Here is a 22,063-nt window from a genome sequence, read left to right on the forward strand (position 1 = left end):
ATATATCATACCATTCTCGAGAAAAGTCTATACTAGAATATAGTAACGCACTCTGCAGATGTGCACATGTATATATGTATATAATTGTCGCGAATACTGTAGTAGTATAAGCTGATCCGCGTTGCCTATGAACTCCGATGCGAATATCGTATATAGCACTATTAAATGGCAAAGCAGAGTGATCGTACTATCCGCGAAGTCAGACAGTGATCGAGTCGTCACACGCTCCGACACGCTACAGAGTATATGCAATAAAAAAAATGGTGAGTACTTTGTTTTTTCATCGCATTTGCATTAATATCGAATCTATTTTTTTAATTATAATATTTATCATAAAAATATATACACATTTGTATTTTAATAAAAAGATCTTTCGTTTATTTTAATTTCGTAATCGGAATAAACATTTTAGAGAAAAAGGGTATTACTCTAAAGTTTTTATTTTTTACGAAAAACACTTTATAGGACTAATACAATTGCATTAAGGCACAATATACATATTTCATTCTTCTCTCTCTATTCTATTATAGTTTCTATATCTATATCTCTCTGAAATGGAGTCTTTTCTATACAAAAATGTATATCTACATAAAAACGAGTAAAAATCACGCGTGATGAGAAATTATAATTATAATATTTTCAAAATTTCTGTGATTTCTAAATTGTTTTCTATATCACAGTTTATATTGTTAATTACAAGTTGCATCAATATTGCAATCAACATAAGTTTTTTATCGATTTGTTACGCATTTTGATGTCCGTATTTGTAAACATTCTAATAACAGAAATTGTATATGTTTGTATGATAACATTGTTCCTCATAAAACGCATAATTTATGCGTTTCACAAAGTATATAGCTCGAAAAATATGTCATGTGTGCATCATATAGTTTTAAATATTCGTTATATACATACTTTAGGTAGTTATAGCTCATAAAATCAATTAAAAGCTTTTTCAAGTTATTTAAATGTGTGCGGAAGAAACTTGAAGAAAAGTAATTAAAAGATGAATAGAAAAACTCACATGAGAAAAAAACCCCCGATAAAATGTATTCATCTTATTAAATTAACAAATATTAAAGACAATATTTTTTTTAATACGATATGTTTTTCCGTTTTCTTATAATTTATATTGAAGTCTACAGAAAACTAAATATGATGTGGTACATAACGTTTTCAAGAATATACGATTATAATTAATAAAAATCTTAGATATCAAGGAAAATAGGAATCGATCTTATTTTTTAATATAGTTTTTAATTTTTATATTATAAATAAATATCTTTTTATATTATTTTTGTGGTTTTATTATCTATAGTTTAAATAATTATGCTTGGAATATATACACACCATATACTTTCAAAGCTACACGCGAAACTTAAATTATGTATGAAGTATCGATTCACATTACAAATGTTGGCGGCGTAATTTTATATTAGTAAAATCATTCTTTCTTCCTCTCTATTCCTGCAATCGCTTTTTTAGATTATTTGATCTTGTCATTCAATATAGTAATATATACAACAGGCATAAAGACACAAGAGTGAATACAATCCTATATAATCCTAATACTTATCTACCTAAATTTTTTTTTTTTTTTTTTTAAGTTTTACTGACATTTTTTAAGGATATCAAAATATAATATTTTTTCGTGGGCCAATATTCTTTCAAAACTTAGGCCACATTCGATTTAGGTATTTTATAAGTGAATGATAAATTTGACTCACACACACGTGAAATCATCTTCTGGATGAATCGCGCAATCAGGCATCACATATCAAGTATGCAGTTTGATGTTCGATTAAGCTGCTATGGTTACAGTATGTCAACCTGTAAAAAATCGATTTTTACTATGCAGATATAGGATGTATAATATCGCAAGAGACAATACACTGTCTACGTGCGTCTGCAAGTCAGAAAGTAGGGCGGCTATAGGCATGCCGATAGATGCTCACTTTTAGGAGACGTTGAATTAATAACGAAGGATATGTCGTGCCAAGGTGGGCATTTTTCTACCAAACGTTGTTGACAGATAATGTCTCTGCTTTAGTCGACGACGTCTTGGCCATCGATAATCACCCCTTGTCGAACGCGTAGTTCCTTGCGGTCAGTCTCGTTAAATTCGCTCGACAGATTTCGCTTAATCAAAGTATTTAGTTGATCAAAGATTATTCGTAACCGATATCTTACTGTGAAATGACTTGTGAAAATAATACAATTATTCGAATATTTATTGTTTTATGAGTAAAACTTTTGTTATTTTAATTTCTAATTTTATAAAAAATAAAATGAATAAATGAAATATTAGATATGAGAGTCTGTAATCAAGCACGGAATCGATCAATTGCAGAGAGTAAAGTCGATTTTTCCATGAATTTATATTGTAACATTGTTTACATACAAAGTGAGTTTTGATATCTCTTTCTAAATTATCTATCTTTTGTAAAATAATTATTTAGAATATTTGTGACAGACATTTTGCCAGAAAGTGCGTGAATTTAAAATATCATTTATATCAGGTCTACCGGAAAGTTCTGTCCGTTTTTGGAATAAAACAAAATACAAATTTTTATTACCGTCAATAAACTTTATTAAATAATGTAATTGCCATTATTCGGAGAAGTATTGTCAGCAACTGGATAATTTAAATACAGCAGTCCAAGAAAAGAGGCCGGCGATGTTCAATAGGAAGAACATCATACTGCATCATGATAATGCCAGGCCACATGCTGCTTTGGGGACTCGTCAAAAAATTGCAGAACTAGGCTGGGAAATTCTGTCGCATCCACCATATTCCCTGGACTTAGTACCCTCCGACTATCACTTGTTTTTATCCTTACAAAATTTTTTGAGGGGCAAAAAATTCAAAAATGAAGAAGATATCAAACAAGCACTGGTTCAATTTTTCGCATCAAAAGATAAAACATTTTTCGAAAATGGGATATACAAATTGCCCTCACGCTGGCAAGAAATCATTAATAATAATGGCAATTACATTATTTAATAAAGTTTATTGACGGTAATAAAAATTTGTATTTTGTTTTATTCCAAAAACGGACAGAACTTTCCGGTAGACCTAATATAAACTAGTATATAATTTTTTTAAAAGATCATGTATCAGAATAATGTTAAGAGAGTATTTGGAACAAGGAAACAATTAATGAATCAATCAAAGTGAACGAAATACTTTCGCGTAACTTGATATCATTGTATGACTCGTGTTTTTGTGAGATGTACAATTTTCTGTGAGTGCCTACGTCGGTGATTGTTCTAGCTAATATATAGAGACGAAATTTTTTGAAACATGGCGAAAAAGGTGATTAATACAACAGATTTTATAAATACTGGTATTTTTTTCGTTTAATAATCATGTGTATGTGCACACATTACATTGTCTTTCTCTACGAGGCTACAAACTTATAGCCTATCGTGAATTTTTTAACGCTACTTGAGGTGGTAATCATAACTAAAGTAGCGTGGTAGAACGAATAACATAATTTATGCGACGTAATGGAACAATCTTGTCTTTAATTTGTAATGTATCTATAAGATCGTTACGGATATCAGTAAATATTTACGGCAAATAATTATGCTTTTTCTGAAAACAGAAGCTAATTACAGTAACTTTCCAATTATTTGATAATGAATTATTTCCGTTATTTATCATCTTTCATTCTTTATTAAAAGAAAAAAGCAAAAGAATGTATTTTTTACTAATACTTATATTTTCAAAAAATAAACATTTTATATAAAAAGATAAAGAACTGAACAAAAAAATAGCCAATAAAAATGATTGGAGCGTGAATTTTATTGCATATTTATAATTTACACGCAGGGGATACTGTGTAAATATATATTTATCTATTTGTTGGCAGCGGGAATGCATATCCATTCATATAGGGCAGGCGGGTGTGCAAATGGGAAACGCTTGTTGGGAGCTTTATTGTTTGGAGCACGGTATCCATCCGGATGGACAGATGTCCAGCGACACTACCGTAGGTCACGGGGATGATTCTTTTAACGCATTCTTTTCTGAAACAAGCTCTGGAAAACGTGTTCCGCGAGCGGTTTTGGTCGATCTCGAGCCAACGGTAGTAGGCAAGTGTTCCCCTTTCTTGATCGTTCAATTCTTATATTTTTTTTTTAACCCCTTGCATTGCGCATTAACGGGTTGATAAAGATTTAAAATGATATAAGTCATTTCTTTAATACTTCAGACGAAGTTCGTTCGGGTACTTACAAGCAATTGTTCCATCCGGAACAGATGATCACCGGCAAGGAGGATGCGGCTAATAATTATGCTAGGGGTCACTACACGATAGGTATTTGAATATATGTATATTTCCCGTTATAATTCCTATATATCGATCTACAATAACGCAAAAATTAATTACACCGATGTATGCAACTAATTGTTTTTACTAGAAAAAGTAAATAATGAACTGGCTTTCAAATCTCGATAAATAATTTGCTGCATATAATCTTTCAGAAGACTTTTGATTAATATTAATATATACAGGGTATCCCATGACTCGAGGTCCATACATTAAGGGCGTGTTATTGAAGTCATTTAGAGTTGAAATTGTTTAATAAACATATGTCCGTAAATGCTTCCTAACAAAACTACAACTATTGAAAGTTGTATATATATATATATATTAAAACATACACAGATTTTTTTTTACATAGACAAAACACAGCATTATTATTAATTATTTTCATAATTTTTAGGAAAAGAAATCATAGACATTACTTTAGATAGAATACGCAGACTGACAGAGCAATGCAAAGGTTTGCAAGGCTTCTTGATCTTCCATTCGTTTGGGGGTGGTACAGGATCTGGATTCTCGAGTCTGCTTATGGAACAATTGTCCGCCGATTATTCGAAGAAAAGTAAACTAACTTTTAGCATTTATCCAGCCCCACAGGTAATATATTATCCTCATTAGAAGATGTTCCAATTTTTAAAATCCGAAAATTCGGATCCTTCTAAGAGATATTCAAGTATAAATAATCTACGTATACATACGTTTTTTCTTATTTGCGATGTGTCTATTGGATTATTATCTAACAGATAATTTTGTTTTTATCTATGAAATTATTTATTTGTTTAATTATCTAAGTAGAAAAATTCATCTCTCTATGTTTTTTTGTAGGTGTCAACTGCAGTAGTGGAACCTTATAACGCGATTCTATACACTCATCCAACATTAGAGCATACCGAGGTGGCTTTCATTGTAGATAATCAGGTTCGTATAATTATCATTGAAATTCAAAATCGACATTAAATATCTTGATAAATTCAGTGTCTGTTTTACATATCTATATAGAACTTTTAATCAACCTCAGATTGAATCTATTAATCTACAATTCCATTATTAATGAACCGATTACGAAATAACAGTAATTTCTCTTCGAATTTTATTAGTAAAAATTTGCGTATTCTGCCGAATGTCTTTTATATGTCACATATAAAAGAAAATTTATTACGATATCTTTATCTATACATGTATATATGCTGATATATTTTAAATAGTATTATAATAAACTTGTCTGTCTCTCTATATAATTGCGTGTTATCATAGGCCATTTTCGAATTATGCAGAAGGAATTTGAACATCGATCGACCGACTTATACAAATCTAAATCGACTGATTGGACAAATAGTCTCATCTATCACTGCTAGTTTACGATTCGATGGAGCATTGAATGTCGATCTCACCGAATTCCAGACAAATCTAGTGCCTTATCCACGTATTCATTTTCCACTCGTAAGATCAAAAATTCTAATTTTCATACAGAAACACGTTTATAATATAAAACTCAAACAATTTTGATTATTTGATCCATGAAGATGTCTTAATTATATTCTAATTACTGAGTTTTATCGCACTTATGTTTTAGGCCACTTATGCTCCCGTTCTGTCAGCGGAAAAAGCTGAACACGAGAGAGTGACCGTCGCAGAAATAACGAATTCTTGTTTCGAACCGAATCACCAAATGGTGAATTGCGATCCGCGTATGGGAAAGTACATGGCGGTGTGTTTGCTATATAGGGGCGATGTGGTGCCCAAGGACGTTAACGCGGCGATCGCAATGATAAAACGGCAGAAACACGTGCAATTCGTCGAGTGGTGCCCGACGGGATTCAAGGTGAGATTAAATATGAAAAATATAAAAATTAAAATGTAAAGAGAAATATTAAAAAAATTCTTTCTAACTTTAAATTTTAATTTAAAAAGTTAAAATTTAAAAAAGACTGCAATTAAATTACGATCATCAAATTGATAATAACAGGTGGGAATAAATTATCAACCGCCTACTGTTGTACCGGGTGGCGATCTTGCACGAGTGGATAGGGCGGTATGTTGTCTCTGTAACACAACGGCGATTGTGGACGCATGGGCTCGACTCGATCATAAATTCGATCTTATGTATGCCAAACGAGCTTTCGTTCACTGGTAAGTGGAAAAAAGACTAATTGTAAGATTCAAATCTAAATTCTACATTAATATTAATTGCGCTTATTGTTATTCTGCTTGAAACGAATTATTTAGGTAACACTCTCCTTCTAACATCTTTTTTTCGACGTGTTCATAATATTCAATACTTTAATTTTTATATATTAAATTTTCTCAATATATGGAATATTCGTTTTTGTTCCAAATGTTAGAAAAGTAACACATTTTTAATATAATGCAAAAAGATAAGTAAATAAGCTCTTTTATATCCAATCTTACAATATTTATCGAGAAACGAATGCATAATAAACTATTTATAGGTTCGTCGGGGAAGGTATGGAGGAAGGTGAATTTTCAGAAGCCAGGGAAGATCTAGCCGCCTTAGAACTTGATTATCGTGAAGTGCAAGAAGACGCTGTCAACACTGAGGAAGAGGAAGAATATTGAACTCGCCTCGTTATACTATATATTGATTCAATACTATTATAATAATGTGTATATTATTATAACGTTCTGATATAATACAAAGTCTTTAGTTTATCTTTTACCTATCACTCCTGTCGGTGATATGATATACATATTTGTATATATATATATATATATATATATATATATATATATTCGTACCAAAAAGATATTGTATCCGTATAAATAAATTATTTATACATTCTTCTATCTGATACATTTTTTTTTAACAAAAATGTTCATTTTGTAAACTGACGCCACACATTTCACATATCAATTTTGAATCATTTTAAATGCACTCCGTTTGATTATTTCCGCTTCGAAGCGTTTGATGGGCCAATCGAAGAATCTTATGCTAAAAACGAAAATACCTTTTACCCTCACTAGATTATGTGATTTTGTCGGGAATGTACCGACATATCGCATACGCAATATCAATTATCGATATATACAATTTGTTAACGAGTTTGCAGAGATTTCTACGAAGATGACGTTGTTGTAGAAAAGCAGTCTGAAAAATTCTGCTTTTAGCAGAACGTTTTTACTATTACTTTTACATTAATATATAATTGATGTAATTGACATTTTGCAAATATGTTACCTGTATATATATTATCGAAGTAAGTATACTTATAGGAAAATAATGAAAATATTGTACATTAAGAATAATGCAATTTTATCTATATATTATATATTTAAAATATGTTTTTCATGTATTGATTATGTAAAGTAATTTATTATGCTGCATATAAAATAATATATAAAGTAGTTTTTGTTATGCTATATAATTTTATTTTTATATTGAAGAATGTGATATTTTTTGTAGATACAATATAAAGTCCTTAAATGGAGCGTTATTTCAATGGCGAAATATTACTGTTAGATTATGTTCGTCATCATCAGACTCATCATCATCTGATTCTGATTCTGATTCTGATACTGAAAAAGCCAAATCAAAGAAAAATATTAAAAATTCTGCAACATCAGATAATAGGAATAATTTGGGAAGTTTCTTAAACAATATGATACAAGTAAATTATTTAATAATTTTTGATTATTTTAACATTTATTAATTTAGAATATTATTTTAATTAGAATAGCCATGATTATGGTTTTATTATATTTTTAGCAAACTGTATCTACAAAGATGGCCAGAGATACTGGGATGTTTAAAGATACTCGCTCAGATAATGCGGTGTGTAAAAAAAAATTTTAATTTTTCAAAATTATGAAAATCTTACTTTTTAAAATAAATTCTCTGACATCTTATTATATTTAGAAACAAGAAACTACAAAATCGGCAAATGCAACAGATTTAACAGAGTATATAAATAATATGATGAAAGTAAGTTGTATCATTTTGAGGTAAAAAATTAATGCATTCAAAAGTGGTGTAATAACAACATATATTACTGAGAGAAAATATAAGATAATAAATTTTAATGAAAGCATCTGTTATTCTATTTAGGCGAGGAAATTGGAGAAAACCATTGATGTTGCTATACAACCTAAAAACAAATCTAAAAATTCATTGAATAAAGCCAAACATATGTCATATGGTAATTTCATGTAATAATAATTTAAGAACCGTGGAAATTCAGACTTTGTTGAATGTGTAATAAATAAATCAATTTGTTATAGAAAAAAAATTAATAAGTGCAGCAGAAAATGTAGCCAGCGCACTTGGTGGAGATAAAACAAAGACTACATCAGATTTACTTCAGAAAGTTCTTGCATCTAGAGTAGAAATACTGAGAGAAGAACAATTGGCAAATACGTATGTAAATTGTCACAGAATACAATAAATTATGTATACTACACATAAAAGTATATTTCTATGTGTAATTTGTTAAACTTCTTAACGACATTCTTGAAATTTTTCGATATTTGATAGGAACTTAAAGGAGGACGCTAAATCGCCAAAACGCGAAGAACAAATAGATAACAAATATTCAGAAAAAAAATCTATAATACACACTCTGCTCAAAGAATATAATAAGCAATCAGTGGTTGAAAATAGTATAGCAAATCAATTGTTAAGTAAAATCAAAATATCTGAACAAAATGATCTAAAAAGGTCACGTGTCAGGTATGTTGTGCAGAAATGATATAAAGTATTATTTTACACAATAGATTATATAACACATTAAATTATCACATTCTCACGATATACTAACACCATTTTCAATTGGTTGTCGCATGATAGACAAGACATCGATTTATGGAATGGGGAGCCTAGTCGCATTTTTGAAAATATGGGTGTCGCTTCGCAAAATGTACCGGAATTGAAAACTTGGACAGCATTAGAACAAAGGGAATTGAAAGCATTGATGACTTACCCACCTGCCAACATATTTCAAGAATTGATTCTTTGGACAGAACAAGGAAAATTATGGAAATTTCCTATCGACAATGAACAAGGTTTTACACCAGATATTTTTTTCCCAATATTTAAAACTTAATTTAATATTCATATATATCATAATTTATTTATATCATATCATTTCAGGAATGGAAGAAGAACAAAATATTCATTTTTCAGAACATGTCTTTATGGAACGTCATTTGAAAGAATGGTGTCCTAAATCAGGACCAGTACGTCATTTTATGGAATTAGTATGCACTGGACTTTCCAAAAACCCATATTTAACAGTTCAAGAGAAAATAAACCATATTATGTGGTATAAAGATTTCTTTGAATCAAAGCAAGACTTATTGCAAGAGCTAGGAGCAATTCAGAAACCATTTCCTGATAAAACAAAAGAGATTAAAGAATAAAATATAATATAAACATTTGTGCATTATTCTATTTTCTTATTATCGAATAAATTCTTTCCTTTTATAAATCCATAGACCAAAATATTACAAATATATATAACATTATAGTATAATGAAAAATCAGTGATTGGTTGAATTAGTTAAGCATTATAATTATTATATTATATATTTTTATATTATTTATATATCATATTTATATTATTACATAAAATATATTTTGTTTATATTTTTATTATAGTTGTGTAATAAGTACAGTTTTATTGTTAATATGCTACAAAAATTATGCACCTGACCATGGTTCCTCATAATCTTCAATCAGTAAATTTTTATCACGGGACAATTTCATTCGTATAGAATTAGATGTAGGAGTCATTGATAGTATCACAATTCTATTTACAATTAGAAACTTAGGATTATCCAAATGTCGATGTGAAACTATATCAATTTCATTTCCTACTTCCACCTGTTATATCACATTTATTATATGTTAGTTGTGTAAAATACAAAAATAATATCTCATTAAGTTTGATGGATTATTCTAGTTGTCATACATAAATATATAAACTTACCTCCATGGATTTTTTGAATACTTTGTTACCATTTACACGAAACTTGCTTGCATAAAATGCTTCTTCTACTTTACTAAGAACAAAAAAAGGATAGTGATACAAAATAATTTAAATGCAAATTTTATATATATATAATATAAGAATTTTGTTAATACATAAAATTAAACATACTTGCGTGGTATTCCAAATCCAGCTTTGGAAATGGTATCTAATCGAAGAGATGGAACATTTATTGTGAGCATCTTTGAACCAGCAGGCACCTCTTCGTTTTCCTCTTCTTCTTCATCGGAATCCTCATCTCCACTTTTTTTCTACAAAATTTCAAAAATATTTTTATTTATATTAAAAAAGTCTTTAGTTAGGAAAGAAAACATAAATAAATACATTGTAACTAAAGTGTTATTATTAATTACATTGTCGACGATTTTTCTTCTATTAGATTTGAATCTTTTTGCTACGTACAAATTATAGTGATTTTGTATATTGTATTCCTTTGTATTGCTATCGTGTGTCAAGAGATTTGATTCCAGAAAGTTTCGTACGTAGTAAAATGTACGTGCATTGTTGCATATTGTTCTCCTAATAATATTAATTGTTACTCTAGACAACATTATAGTTTAAAATTTTTTGATAATCAAATTTTTCTACATTGATTAGAGATAACTTCTCATAGGGGAGCAAATAAGGCAATATACATATCTTTGTGATATATTGAACATTGAGGTTGATCAGAGGTGTGTTCGAGAACGTCATCCGTGTGCACAGTGCACACGAGCGTCGTTCTATCTTTGTTCAACTTTCAATAAATAACGAAGATAAAGCAACGCTCGGTGCACATGGGTGACATTCTCGAACGCAGCCCAGTAGTAGTAGTCGGTAGACATCAATCTATTACGTATTTATTACTTCAGGGATTAAGGATGCGTTCGAAAATTCTACCCGTGTGGTAAAACAGCATTGAATTGACCAAGCCGGATAAAGAAATTTTTGCTCTTTTTGTCCTGATTGGTCAATTAAACTTTATTTTACTCCGCAAGCAGAATTCTTAAACGCATCCTAGGGCGCGTTCCACTCAACGACCGCAATGCTCATGGTATCATTTCATCCTTGTTGTTCACTGAAAGTTAAACAAAGATAGATGATGCTCGCGAGCGTTGCAGTCGTTAAGTGGAACACGCCCCTAATGTTCTCTCAGTTTGTAGAACTTTCTATCGCAATCAACGGAAGTCTGCGACTTTTAAGTCGACTTAATCATTAAATCAAAATTTTCTACAAGTTTTTTTATCGCATGCATGTTGATTCAACAATTGCAAATAGCGAGAATATTTATAATTTAGAAGCCAGGCTCGAGAAAATAGATAAATACTTTTTCTAGACTGGCATTCCCTTTAGCTACAGAAGTGTAGAGTATAGATAGACTGCCAGTGCTCAAGGCCATTCAAACTCCTCGTCGCCAAAGATTAAAGGTATCGACAACGAGTATTCATAATTATAACATCTTCGACGCTGACTGTATTAGAACATCATGCCAAAGAATAAAGGTCAGTAAGATTGCGTTGCGTTTCATATTCATCTTTTTTATCTAAATTTTATTCGCAAATATTGATTATCGCAATTTCTATCCTGCAATGTGGTTAAGTTTAACTTAACCTATTAACGTCAAGATTATTTCAAAGACTGATTGTAGTTTGCTCGCGAATTTCATTGAGTATTATTATGTTGAGAATGACGTTTTGTCTGCAGGAAAGGGAGGTAAAAATAGAAGAAGAGGAAAGAATGAGAACGAGACCGAAAAGAGAGAATTGGTGTTCAAGGAGGATGGACAAGGTGAGAGTGCAGTGCGGGGAATATAAATAACGTTACGATTGAAAAGGATTCGCGTTTTATTTTGGTGTACTCATAGTGTTTATTTTGCACAGAATATGCTCAAGTGACAAAAATGCTGGGCAATGGTAGACTAGAAGCGATGTGCTTTGACGGAGTCAAGCGACTGTGCCACATTCGAGGAAAGCTTCGGAAGAAAGTATGGATAAATCAGGGAGATATTATATTAATTGGTTTACGAGATTACCAGGATGCTAAAGCGGACGTCATATTGAAATATACGGCCGATGAAGCACGTAACTTGAAAACTTATGGTGAATTCCCAGAAACTGGTAAGTGGCATTTTGTATTATCAATACTCAATGTATGACATTTTATTGTATATTTACTTGATATAATCTATAGTGTTTTCTTACTAATGTGAAATTGTTTTTAGTACGTATCAATGATACAGTTACCTTTGTGGAAGATGGATTTGATGAAGATATTGAGTTTGGTGATGAAATTAGCGACAATGATGAAGATGATGTTGATAATGTAAGCTCTTTCATACATGAAACTATTTTATCTACACAGGTTATATTATTGCTATAACTTGTTTGTACTTTCTGATTTCTCTCATCTATTTTAGCCTTTTTCCCTGCAATATCCAATTAAAAAGTTTGATTTGTTTGATTTGTGTATTATGTTTAATAATAAAATATGCTATTGCACTTACAGATCTGATGACCTGCGGTATAATAATAAAAAAAAGGTATGTCATGAAAATGCATGGGGACATCTATTCATTTCACAAAATACTATTATTTGTCAAAGTTTTCTTCTATTGAATAGCTTATCTCTCTGTATGTATTCCCAAATAAATTGTCAGTTTATGGATAACGTGTTCCAATTCGAATAGTTATATTTGGTATTTGTAAGTTTTATAGGAACATGAATTCTTTTTTAATAGGAAAAAATTATAGTTGATATTTAACATATATTAAATTTAAATTTTGCATTATTTCGAGTATACTACATGCCAGATTTGCTAGATTTATGTTTGTGTACAGTATCAATATGTATGACCAGTTTCGTGACCATCTCTCTGTATTTTTCTATATTTCGTATATTATCTGCCAATAATACACATGTATATTGTCATTTAAGCAGGAAATAGGAATGTACATCACAGCGAGTACTCTCTTTTATATGTTGAAATGTTTCACTCTAAAATATTCATCGAGAAACGAAATAACATACAATTAGAGATCTCGTCCTCTGTCAGATTTCGACGAGATTTTAGAGCCAGTACAATTAGTAAATTGATAAATTAATAAATTAAAAGACAACTTGGGATGAGTTCCTAGTGAACAGAAAAACTTCTTGTCTTAGCGTGATTATTATTATAGTTTGATTGATTACACACGTTGGTAATAATGATACAGTCATTTGTTACGATAAATAACGTGTGCCAGATGTAATTCTCGGAACATATGTTGTGTTATGTATCTCAGTGCAATTATTCAATACATGTTATTCGTTACATCAAAAGGGGACTATAGTGTGTGCTACATTTCGACAATTAACATCGGTTATTAACGATGAAAATGTACAATTAATCATTTTTATGTAATGAAAGAATCTGGAAAATAATATTATTGTTTATTTATGTACAATTAAGTGGAACAATAAGATACAATTATAAACTCGAATTTTTTTCATATGTTAAATAAAATTGCGTATGTTTAACAAATTCTAAAAATTGGAGAAATACTTTTCTCTTTTTTCAGAACCTATCTTTTCCTTATAATTAAAGATAAAATAAATAAGATACTATAATTATATGAAATTTATAATGTAAAGAATATATACTTACGTAAAATTAATTTTTTCTATTCACATTTGAAATGCACATTTTTTAAAAATAATGCTAATGCAATTCTTCTTCTTTCCTTTATGGCTGGTTAGGCTTCTATACAAAATTTGCTTGTACGCCAGTTAGTGGTTATATGAATTATAATCGATCACTAGTTAATAGTGCAACAACTAGTGTGTAGAAATGATCCTCCAGAGGAAGATAAGTTGCAAAAATTCTGAACCCAAATTGGAACTTGCGTTGTTCACTGAAAGTTAAACAAAGATAGATGATGCTCGCGAGCGTTGCAGTCGTTAAGTGGAACACGCCCCTAATGTTCTCTCAGTTTGTAGAACTTTCTATCGCAATCAACGGAAGTCTGCGACTTTTAAGTCGACTTAATCATTAAATCAAAATTTTCTACAAGTTTTTTTATCGCATGCATGTTGATTCAACAATTGCAAATAGCGAGAATATTTATAATTTAGAAGCCAGGCTCGAGAAAATAGATAAATACTTTTTCTAGACTGGCATTCCCTTTAGCTACAGAAGTGTAGAGTATAGATAGACTGCCAGTGCTCAAGGCCATTCAAACTCCTCGTCGCCAAAGATTAAAGGTATCGACAACGAGTATTCATAATTATAACATCTTCGACGCTGACTGTATTAGAACATCATGCCAAAGAATAAAGGTCAGTAAGATTGCGTTGCGTTTCATATTCATCTTTTTTATCTAAATTTTATTCGCAAATATTGATTATCGCAATTTCTATCCTGCAATGTGGTTAAGTTTAACTTAACCTATTAACGTCAAGATTATTTCAAAGACTGATTGTAGTTTGCTCGCGAATTTCATTGAGTATTATTATGTTGAGAATGACGTTTTGTCTGCAGGAAAGGGAGGTAAAAATAGAAGAAGAGGAAAGAATGAGAACGAGACCGAAAAGAGAGAATTGGTGTTCAAGGAGGATGGACAAGGTGAGAGTGCAGTGCGGGGAATATAAATAACGTTACGATTGAAAAGGATTCGCGTTTTATTTTGGTGTACTCATAGTGTTTATTTTGCACAGAATATGCTCAAGTGACAAAAATGCTGGGCAATGGTAGACTAGAAGCGATGTGCTTTGACGGAGTCAAGCGACTGTGCCACATTCGAGGAAAGCTTCGGAAGAAAGTATGGATAAATCAGGGAGATATTATATTAATTGGTTTACGAGATTACCAGGATGCTAAAGCGGACGTCATATTGAAATATACGGCCGATGAAGCACGTAACTTGAAAACTTATGGTGAATTCCCAGAAACTGGTAAGTGGCATTTTGTATTATCAATACTCAATGTATGACATTTTATTGTATATTTACTTGATATAATCTATAGTGTTTTCTTACTAATGTGAAATTGTTTTTAGTACGTATCAATGATACAGTTACCTTTGTGGAAGATGGATTTGATGAAGATATTGAGTTTGGTGATGAAATTAGCGACAATGATGAAGATGATGTTGATAATGTAAGCTCTTTCATACATGAAACTATTTTATCTACACAGGTTATATTATTGCTATAACTTGTTTGTACTTTCTGATTTCTCTCATCTATTTTAGCCTTTTTCCCTGCAATATCTAATTAAAAAGTTTGATTTGTGTATTATGTTTAATAATAAAATATGCTATTGCACTTACAGATCTGATGACCTGCGGTATAATAATAAAAAAAAGGTATGTCATGAAAATGCATGGGGACATCTATTCATTTCACAAAATACTATTATTTGTCAAAGTTTTCTTCTATTGAATAGCTTATCTCTCTGTATGTATTCCCAAATAAATTGTCAGTTTATGGATAACGTGTTCCAATTCGAATAGTTATATTTGGTATTTGTAAGTTTTATAGGAACATGAATTCTTTTTTAATAGGAAAAAATTATAGTTGATATTTAACATATATTAAATTTAAATTTTGCATTATTTCGAGTATACTACATGCCAGATTTGCTAGATTTATGTTTGTGTACAGTATCAATATGTATGACCAGTTTCGTGACCATCTCTCTGTATTTTTCTATATTTCGTATATTATCTGCCAATAATACACGTGTATATCGTCATTTAAGCAGGAAATAGGAATGTACATCACAGCGAGTACTCTCTTTTATATGTTGAAATGTTTCACTCTAAAATATTCATCGAGAAACGAAATAACATACAATTAGAGATCTCGTCCTCTGTCAGATTTCGACGAGATTTTAGAGCCAGTACAATTAGTAAATTGATAAATTAATAAATTAAAAGACAACTTGGGATGAGTTCCTAGTGAACAGAAAAACTTCTTGTCTTAGCGTGATTATTATTATAGTTTGATTGATTACACACGTTGGTAATAATGATACAGTCATTTGTTACGATAAATAACGTGTGCCAGATGTAATTCTCGGAACATATGTTGTGTTATGTATCTCAGTGCAATTATTCAATACATGTTATTCGTTACATCAAAAGGGGACTATAGTGTGTGCTACATTTCGACAATTAACATCGGTTATTAACGATGAAAATGTACAATTAATCATTTTTATGTAATGAAAGAATCTGGAAAATAATATTATTGTTTATTTATGTACAATTAAGTGGAACAATAAGATACAATTATAAACTCGAATTTTTTTCATATGTTAAATAAAATTGCGTATGTTTAACAAATTCTAAAAATTGGAGAAATACTTTTCTCTTTTTTCAGAACCTATCTTTTCCTTATAATTAAAGATAAAATAAATAAGATACTATAATTATATGAAATTTATAATGTAAAGAATATATACTTACGTAAAATTAATTTTTTCTATTCACATTTGAAATGCACATTTTTTAAAAATAATGCTAATGCAATTCTTCTTCTTTCCTTTATGGCTGGTTAGGCTTCTATACAAAATTTGCTTGTACGCCAGTTAGTGGTTATATGAATTATAATCGATCACTAGTTAATAGTGCAACAACTAGTGTGTAGAAATGATCCTCCAGAGGAAGATAAGTTGCAAAAATTCTGAACCCAAATTGGAACTTGCGCGAGAATGCGCTTAAACACGTCCGTACCCGACCAAGGCCGTTACGGATCTAATGCTAATGCAATTCTTAGAAATACTTGAAAGAAAAGTGGATTAGATGACAATTGATTGGTTATTTAGTATGTATTTATATACGAATGAAAGGATGAGAATATCTCGCTCTTTCTTTTTTTATATTTCTACTATAGAGGACATTGTAATTCTGATGCAACATTTTATTTATTATGCCGCTGATAGTTCTATCACACAATATTATATAATAAATTATAGTCTCTTTCTTCTTTGATATCTTGACACCATGCAATGCCATTGTAATGATAATACCATTATAATATATTAAAGAGGGACACGTAATTAGTATAGGGGGAAGTATGCGTGGTTGCTTGACGTGTTAAGTTGAAAATTAACTTGTACAAAAGTGTGTGCAAAATATAAAGCATTAGTTCAACATTGGTACATTAATGTTTTGATGACGGTCAATGACATTGATATTAAATGCAATACATTTGTAATATATATATAGATTGACAGCACTAGATAATTCAAAATGTATTGCTATTGCACATAGAATATATCATTTGTTTGTTGTTGTAATAGTAGTCTTGTACTTTGCAATAATATATAATAAAATGTATATTGCATGTATAAAAGTTTTTCTTCCATCATGAGACAAACATCATCAATAACATTAAAGTACCAGCATCCTCATGGCATTCGTAATGAATTATATATACTAAATGTTACGACAATATATAGGAGCATATCATATTTTATTTTGATGCGCATGTGATTGTGCCTTTGGTCCTTAGGTCAGATGGGCTCTAGGCAAGTTCTATTAAACGTAGTATAACAGTCATTATAGACAATAATTTATAAACTTCAGATAGCATAATCATATTATATCTTTCAATATATCATATATCATACATTAATAGAATAGCTTATTTAATTTTCGTTTTAATATATTTATATATTATGATTTTTTCTTTTCCTCCTCTCTTTTCTGTGCTTCTCAAAACTGTGTCATACACCAAAAGCTAACACCAGCTTAGAATATTAAAAATGAATCCAGATCCGCAAGGTCTCAAACAATGTAATCTCTATACATCGTCATGTTGTTAACTTTCGCTATTTAATTTTATGCTGTTTCACATGGCATGACAAAATGCTGATAATGTAACCCTTCCAAGCTTACAAATTAACACATAATATTTGTGTCCAGAGGCTCGCTATATAAATAAAATATTCCTGTTAGCATCTTATAATTATTACAATCGTATCCATAGTACATTTTTATATTTATATATATATATATATATAAGTTACGCTAAGAAATTATCATATATACAATTAAAAATTGTTAGGAAATATCCTTTAAACAAGTTAAATTTATACATTATAATCCGATGCATAAAAACATTTATATTTCTCACTGTTAATCAAATCAACACAGTCGGTGCGCGAAATAGTCAGCACTTCTCTTCCAGTTCATTTTTTTTTATTATGCCTGAATTCGCGACTTGAGTCGAGTAACAACAAGAAATTTCCAATTTCCTTATTTTCGTTTCAGAATTTATTAATTATGTCCATTGTCGAAAGTATTAATGAAGAATATATATATGTATATGTATATATATATATATATATTCATTCATTTATTGCCGATCTATTAAGCGACATATTGCGCGATAGATATACAACCATCCTACAGTTTAAATGGACTATTCTTGCGAGAATGATACTAATCTAGATCGCTCGGCACGATCGCTCGGCACGATCGAGACGATCTTATCCTCTGCTGCTGCACTTCCACCATTCACATTTTTTTCGCCTATCTTTCCCTCCCTTCCATTTCGCATTATAGCTTTGAACAACACGAGAAAGGCGTTGTACATGGACGGGTTGGCATAGTGAAGACTAGCGCGGATCGGCTAGTCGGACTAGCAACAACATACATAGACACATCATCGATCGCGAGATTACAAACGCAAACAAGTAAGGCAACCGAGCGGAACGGAAAGGCAAGCAAATCTGAAGCATAGGCCATGAGCAGCGTGGTAATAAATCATCGTGCATGCTTTTATGTGGCTTCAGAAAGAGGCAACATCTCAAAGGAGCGCGTGATGGACACGTCTTCATGTGCCTCTGGCCTTACATAATCGAAAATTCATCGCTCGACGTCCGAGGACACGTCAAGTCGATGGAGTCGAGATGCTTCATCAAAAATTAATTACGAGAGAATCGACTTCGAAAACACTGACGAATCCTCTCTTTTATTCATCATGAAGGTTCGAAGGGCAGCAGCGCGTTCTATTCTTAATGGTCCTTTCTTTCTTCTGTCATGAATGTGTCCATGATCTTCTGCATAGATTCGCGTAAGTCATCCGTGCCACCAGCTCCCACGGACGATATTGTTCTCGATTCCGTTCGCGTAGTCGTTATGCTGCAAAAAATGATTCTCTCAAGATTATGTTTATCTAGATGCATGTAAAAAAAGAAATAAATATTAAAAAAAAAAAAAAAAAAAAATGTATATATACCTTTCCTGTGTGACAGGATCCACCTCAATCGTTGTCGTCTCCATAAAGGATGGCTCGCTATGTTGCAAAAAGTCAGATTCTGCGACAACAAAGGAGAACAAATCAAACATCTTGTGACATTCGTGACAGATTTTGCTATTTCGTTGCTGCGTGTTTTATATAGAGAACAAGAGTACGAATCGTATATATCTCTCAAACTTTACATCATGCCCAAAACAAGGGAATAAGACTAGACACATATAAAAAAAGTTACAACATTGCTAAACATTTGACGATACATAATATATATATATATATAATGTTACAATCGACGAGGAGATAATTCTTCGCTATATTTTTGCATACTTTTCTACAGGAAAGTGTGTCACTGATTGTACTACGATTTCTCTTGAATCTACGCTATATATTCTCATATATGCGAGAAGATAAAAAATATAGTTATACGTATTCAGAGACTCTGAATTCTAAATAGCAGTTTGTCGAATTCTTTTCAATTCCAATAATAACAGGATTAATATACCCATATTTTTTAGACGTAAATGAAAATACTAAAATTAATTACACTGAATTTTAATAAATTAAATTAAATTTTATATCCCTCTCACGTTTATTTAAAGTTCTTTACATAATTTTTTGCAAATATATATATAATTATTCTGCTATTTAGGATCGAAGAATTAACTGCGTTTCATAGGAAGACAGCACTGCTTAAAAATAAATGCTCGTTGATCTGTAGTTAATTAAATACACGACGACATTATATTACTGAGCAATATTCTAAATACTTTTGTCAGTACGGTTGTGCTTGAGCGCAGCGAGCTCGTGTAAAGCGCTGATAAAAGCCGCCGAACAAAGCATTTAGCAGTTAGTCGTAAGAGATGTAGGTATTCAACGTTCTCGATACAACAAAAGAGTACTACGATAAAAACTGAAAGTGGACTCCTTTCGATTCATAAAAATTAAAAAATTATATTCCGATTTGATACATATATAAAATGTGGTACTCTCTCTATAATAGAGAAGAGTTTCGATATACGGTATAGTACTGTTTCGAAGTGTGAAGCAATGATGATTTTTTTTATGGAAATAAATTAAAAGATTCTTAATCTTACAAATATTTTGGTACACTCTATATCGCGCACAATAAAATATAATTTTTTTGGATAAAGCATTGTCAAAGTATTGTCAAAGTCTAAATTCGAAAAGAAGTATTCTTACGATTATTAGATATGATAATTCTCAGCCTACCGTCTGCTGGTTTTGACCGTAGTTTTGCAATCGTAAATGAAACGCTCCATGAAATTTTATATATAGGAGTCCGTACTAACTACATTAGTTAGTATTGTTAGACGAACGGTCAGATAGAGTGCTAGAATATTACTGCGAATTTGGTAATATTAATTCCTAATGCGGAAAGGACGACATCCTTGCGGATTTAAATTTTTTTAGGACGACGATACAAAATCATTCTACTTGAGCCGATTTTCACACGCGTCTGACACATTGACAGGAGATATATCGTAGGGATTATACACAGGGAAACTCATGTATTTAAGGATATTCAATTAGTGTGTTTAAGGATGTTCAATAAGCATGTGTCACGCGATAATCAACGCATAGACGTGTCTCAGCCATCTTCGTGTCTATGTTTTAAACTAGCGTATCGCTGATAAGAAGAGGGATTATAAGCTCGAGGAATGAAAAGATGACAAAAAAGCATCTTCTATTCCGATTCTTCTTGTTCTCAGGGATTGAAATTGATATAATTTCGTTAAGTCTAATTTTCGATGCGGGTAAAATTGAAATCTAAATTCGCCCCGGAAATATATCGATTTTAATCCCTTTCATACTGCGACATACGTTACATTTTTACGGGATCGAAAGGGAAAATTCGGTAAAATATTAAGAAGCTGTAGTACATCAGTCGGTGCAACGCAACTCGCTCTCGTTTCGGAAAAAAAGAGAACGAGAGAGTTATCTTAGTGCCATTTTTGAGAAGTTTGTCGTATATTCATCTGTATATCGACAAGATCCAGAGAAAGCCATTCTCGCGCACACTTGTGCTTATACGTGTAAAATACGATATATATATGTACATACACTTAAATTACTTACATGACGATTCGCCTAACAATCCTAACGTGACTAAAAACACGACTGTTGGTCCCTCTACACTTTAGCTTTATCTTGAGTTGCTTATTGTCAGAAGAGAGCTAGAAGGGTAAAAGTAAACTATAGGATGCTCGAAATAAAAAAAAATACACGCATTTTCACTCAATCAGCCAAACTATATGCAACTCTTTTATCGTGATATCTTTTTTTTCCGCACGTGGATATATCTCACAGCAGATGTATATCTCCCGCGTAATTTATATATAATACATCCTTATACAACTTTTACTGCATCTACTATACATTTTTTTATACTATGATATTAATTACTTTTATATGTGTATGCTACAAGCTGTATATCATAAAACTCAGCCGAATTCCTATGTCTTAATTGTAATTTAAACGTATTATATA

At 31.0% G+C, this 22,063-nt stretch overlaps 5 protein-coding genes across 6 annotated transcripts in view; 3 read left to right on the forward strand and 2 right to left on the reverse strand.

Moving 5' to 3' along the window:
- The first annotated feature begins 8 nt into the window (after positions 1–8).
- Positions 9–6,988, forward strand: LOC115238264 (tubulin alpha-1 chain-like). 2 transcript variants are annotated; one of them, XM_029811928.1, is made up of 9 exons: positions 9–263; positions 3,876–4,098; positions 4,218–4,322; positions 4,732–4,928; positions 5,157–5,249; positions 5,586–5,771; positions 5,905–6,153; positions 6,298–6,461; positions 6,782–6,988. In XM_029811928.1, the coding sequence occupies exons 1-9, from the start codon at positions 261–263 to the stop codon at positions 6,906–6,908; spliced, it is 1,347 nt and encodes a 448-aa protein (XP_029667788.1). In that variant the 5' UTR covers positions 9–260; the 3' UTR covers positions 6,909–6,988. The 2 variants fall into 2 exon arrangements, with proteins under 2 accessions (XP_029667788.1, XP_029667787.1); XM_029811927.1 differs by lacking the exon at positions 9–263 and adding an exon at positions 3,026–3,316.
- Positions 6,989–7,240: 252 nt separating this feature from the next.
- Positions 7,241–16,644, forward strand: LOC115238211. The gene is made up of 18 exons (XM_029811817.1): positions 7,241–7,546; positions 7,753–7,957; positions 8,056–8,121; positions 8,206–8,271; positions 8,395–8,485; positions 8,568–8,703; positions 8,821–9,015; positions 9,133–9,347; positions 9,436–9,701; positions 11,793–11,814; positions 12,017–12,100; positions 12,193–12,429; positions 12,534–12,634; positions 14,605–14,626; positions 14,829–14,912; positions 15,005–15,241; positions 15,346–15,446; positions 15,621–16,644. Exons 1-18 carry the CDS (start codon positions 7,521–7,523, stop codon positions 15,624–15,626), a joined length of 2,160 nt encoding a protein of 719 aa, XP_029667677.1. The 5' UTR covers positions 7,241–7,520; the 3' UTR covers positions 15,627–16,644.
- On the reverse strand, positions 9,860–11,146 carry LOC115238230 (uncharacterized protein C6orf203 homolog). Its single transcript, XM_029811859.1, has 4 exons — positions 10,687–11,146; positions 10,445–10,584; positions 10,274–10,346; positions 9,860–10,167 (listed from the first exon to the last, which is right to left on the reverse strand). The coding sequence occupies exons 1-4, from the start codon at positions 10,882–10,884 to the stop codon at positions 9,985–9,987; spliced, it is 594 nt and encodes a 197-aa protein (XP_029667719.1). The 5' UTR covers positions 10,885–11,146; the 3' UTR covers positions 9,860–9,984.
- LOC115238232 (eukaryotic translation initiation factor 1A, X-chromosomal) lies at positions 11,401–13,835 on the forward strand. The gene is made up of 5 exons (XM_029811860.1): positions 11,401–11,814; positions 12,017–12,100; positions 12,193–12,429; positions 12,534–12,634; positions 12,818–13,835. The coding sequence occupies exons 1-5, from the start codon at positions 11,799–11,801 to the stop codon at positions 12,821–12,823; spliced, it is 444 nt and encodes a 147-aa protein (XP_029667720.1). The 5' UTR covers positions 11,401–11,798; the 3' UTR covers positions 12,824–13,835.
- Positions 16,645–17,197: 553 nt separating the features above from the next.
- Positions 17,198–22,063, reverse strand: part of LOC115238234 (ankyrin-2-like) — a 75,520-nt gene continuing 70,654 nt past the window's right edge. Inside the window, 2 exon segments of the mRNA XM_029811864.1 lie at positions 17,198–19,440; positions 19,538–19,616. Of these exon segments, the coding sequence (XP_029667724.1) occupies positions 19,314–19,440; positions 19,538–19,616 (206 nt within the window). The 3' untranslated portion in view covers positions 17,198–19,313.

This window comes from Formica exsecta, unplaced genomic scaffold (genome assembly GCF_003651465.1).
Source record: "Formica exsecta isolate Colony F162 unplaced genomic scaffold, ASM365146v1 scaffold33, whole genome shotgun sequence".
In the NCBI taxonomy this organism is placed as follows: domain Eukaryota; kingdom Metazoa; phylum Arthropoda; class Insecta; order Hymenoptera; family Formicidae; genus Formica; species Formica exsecta.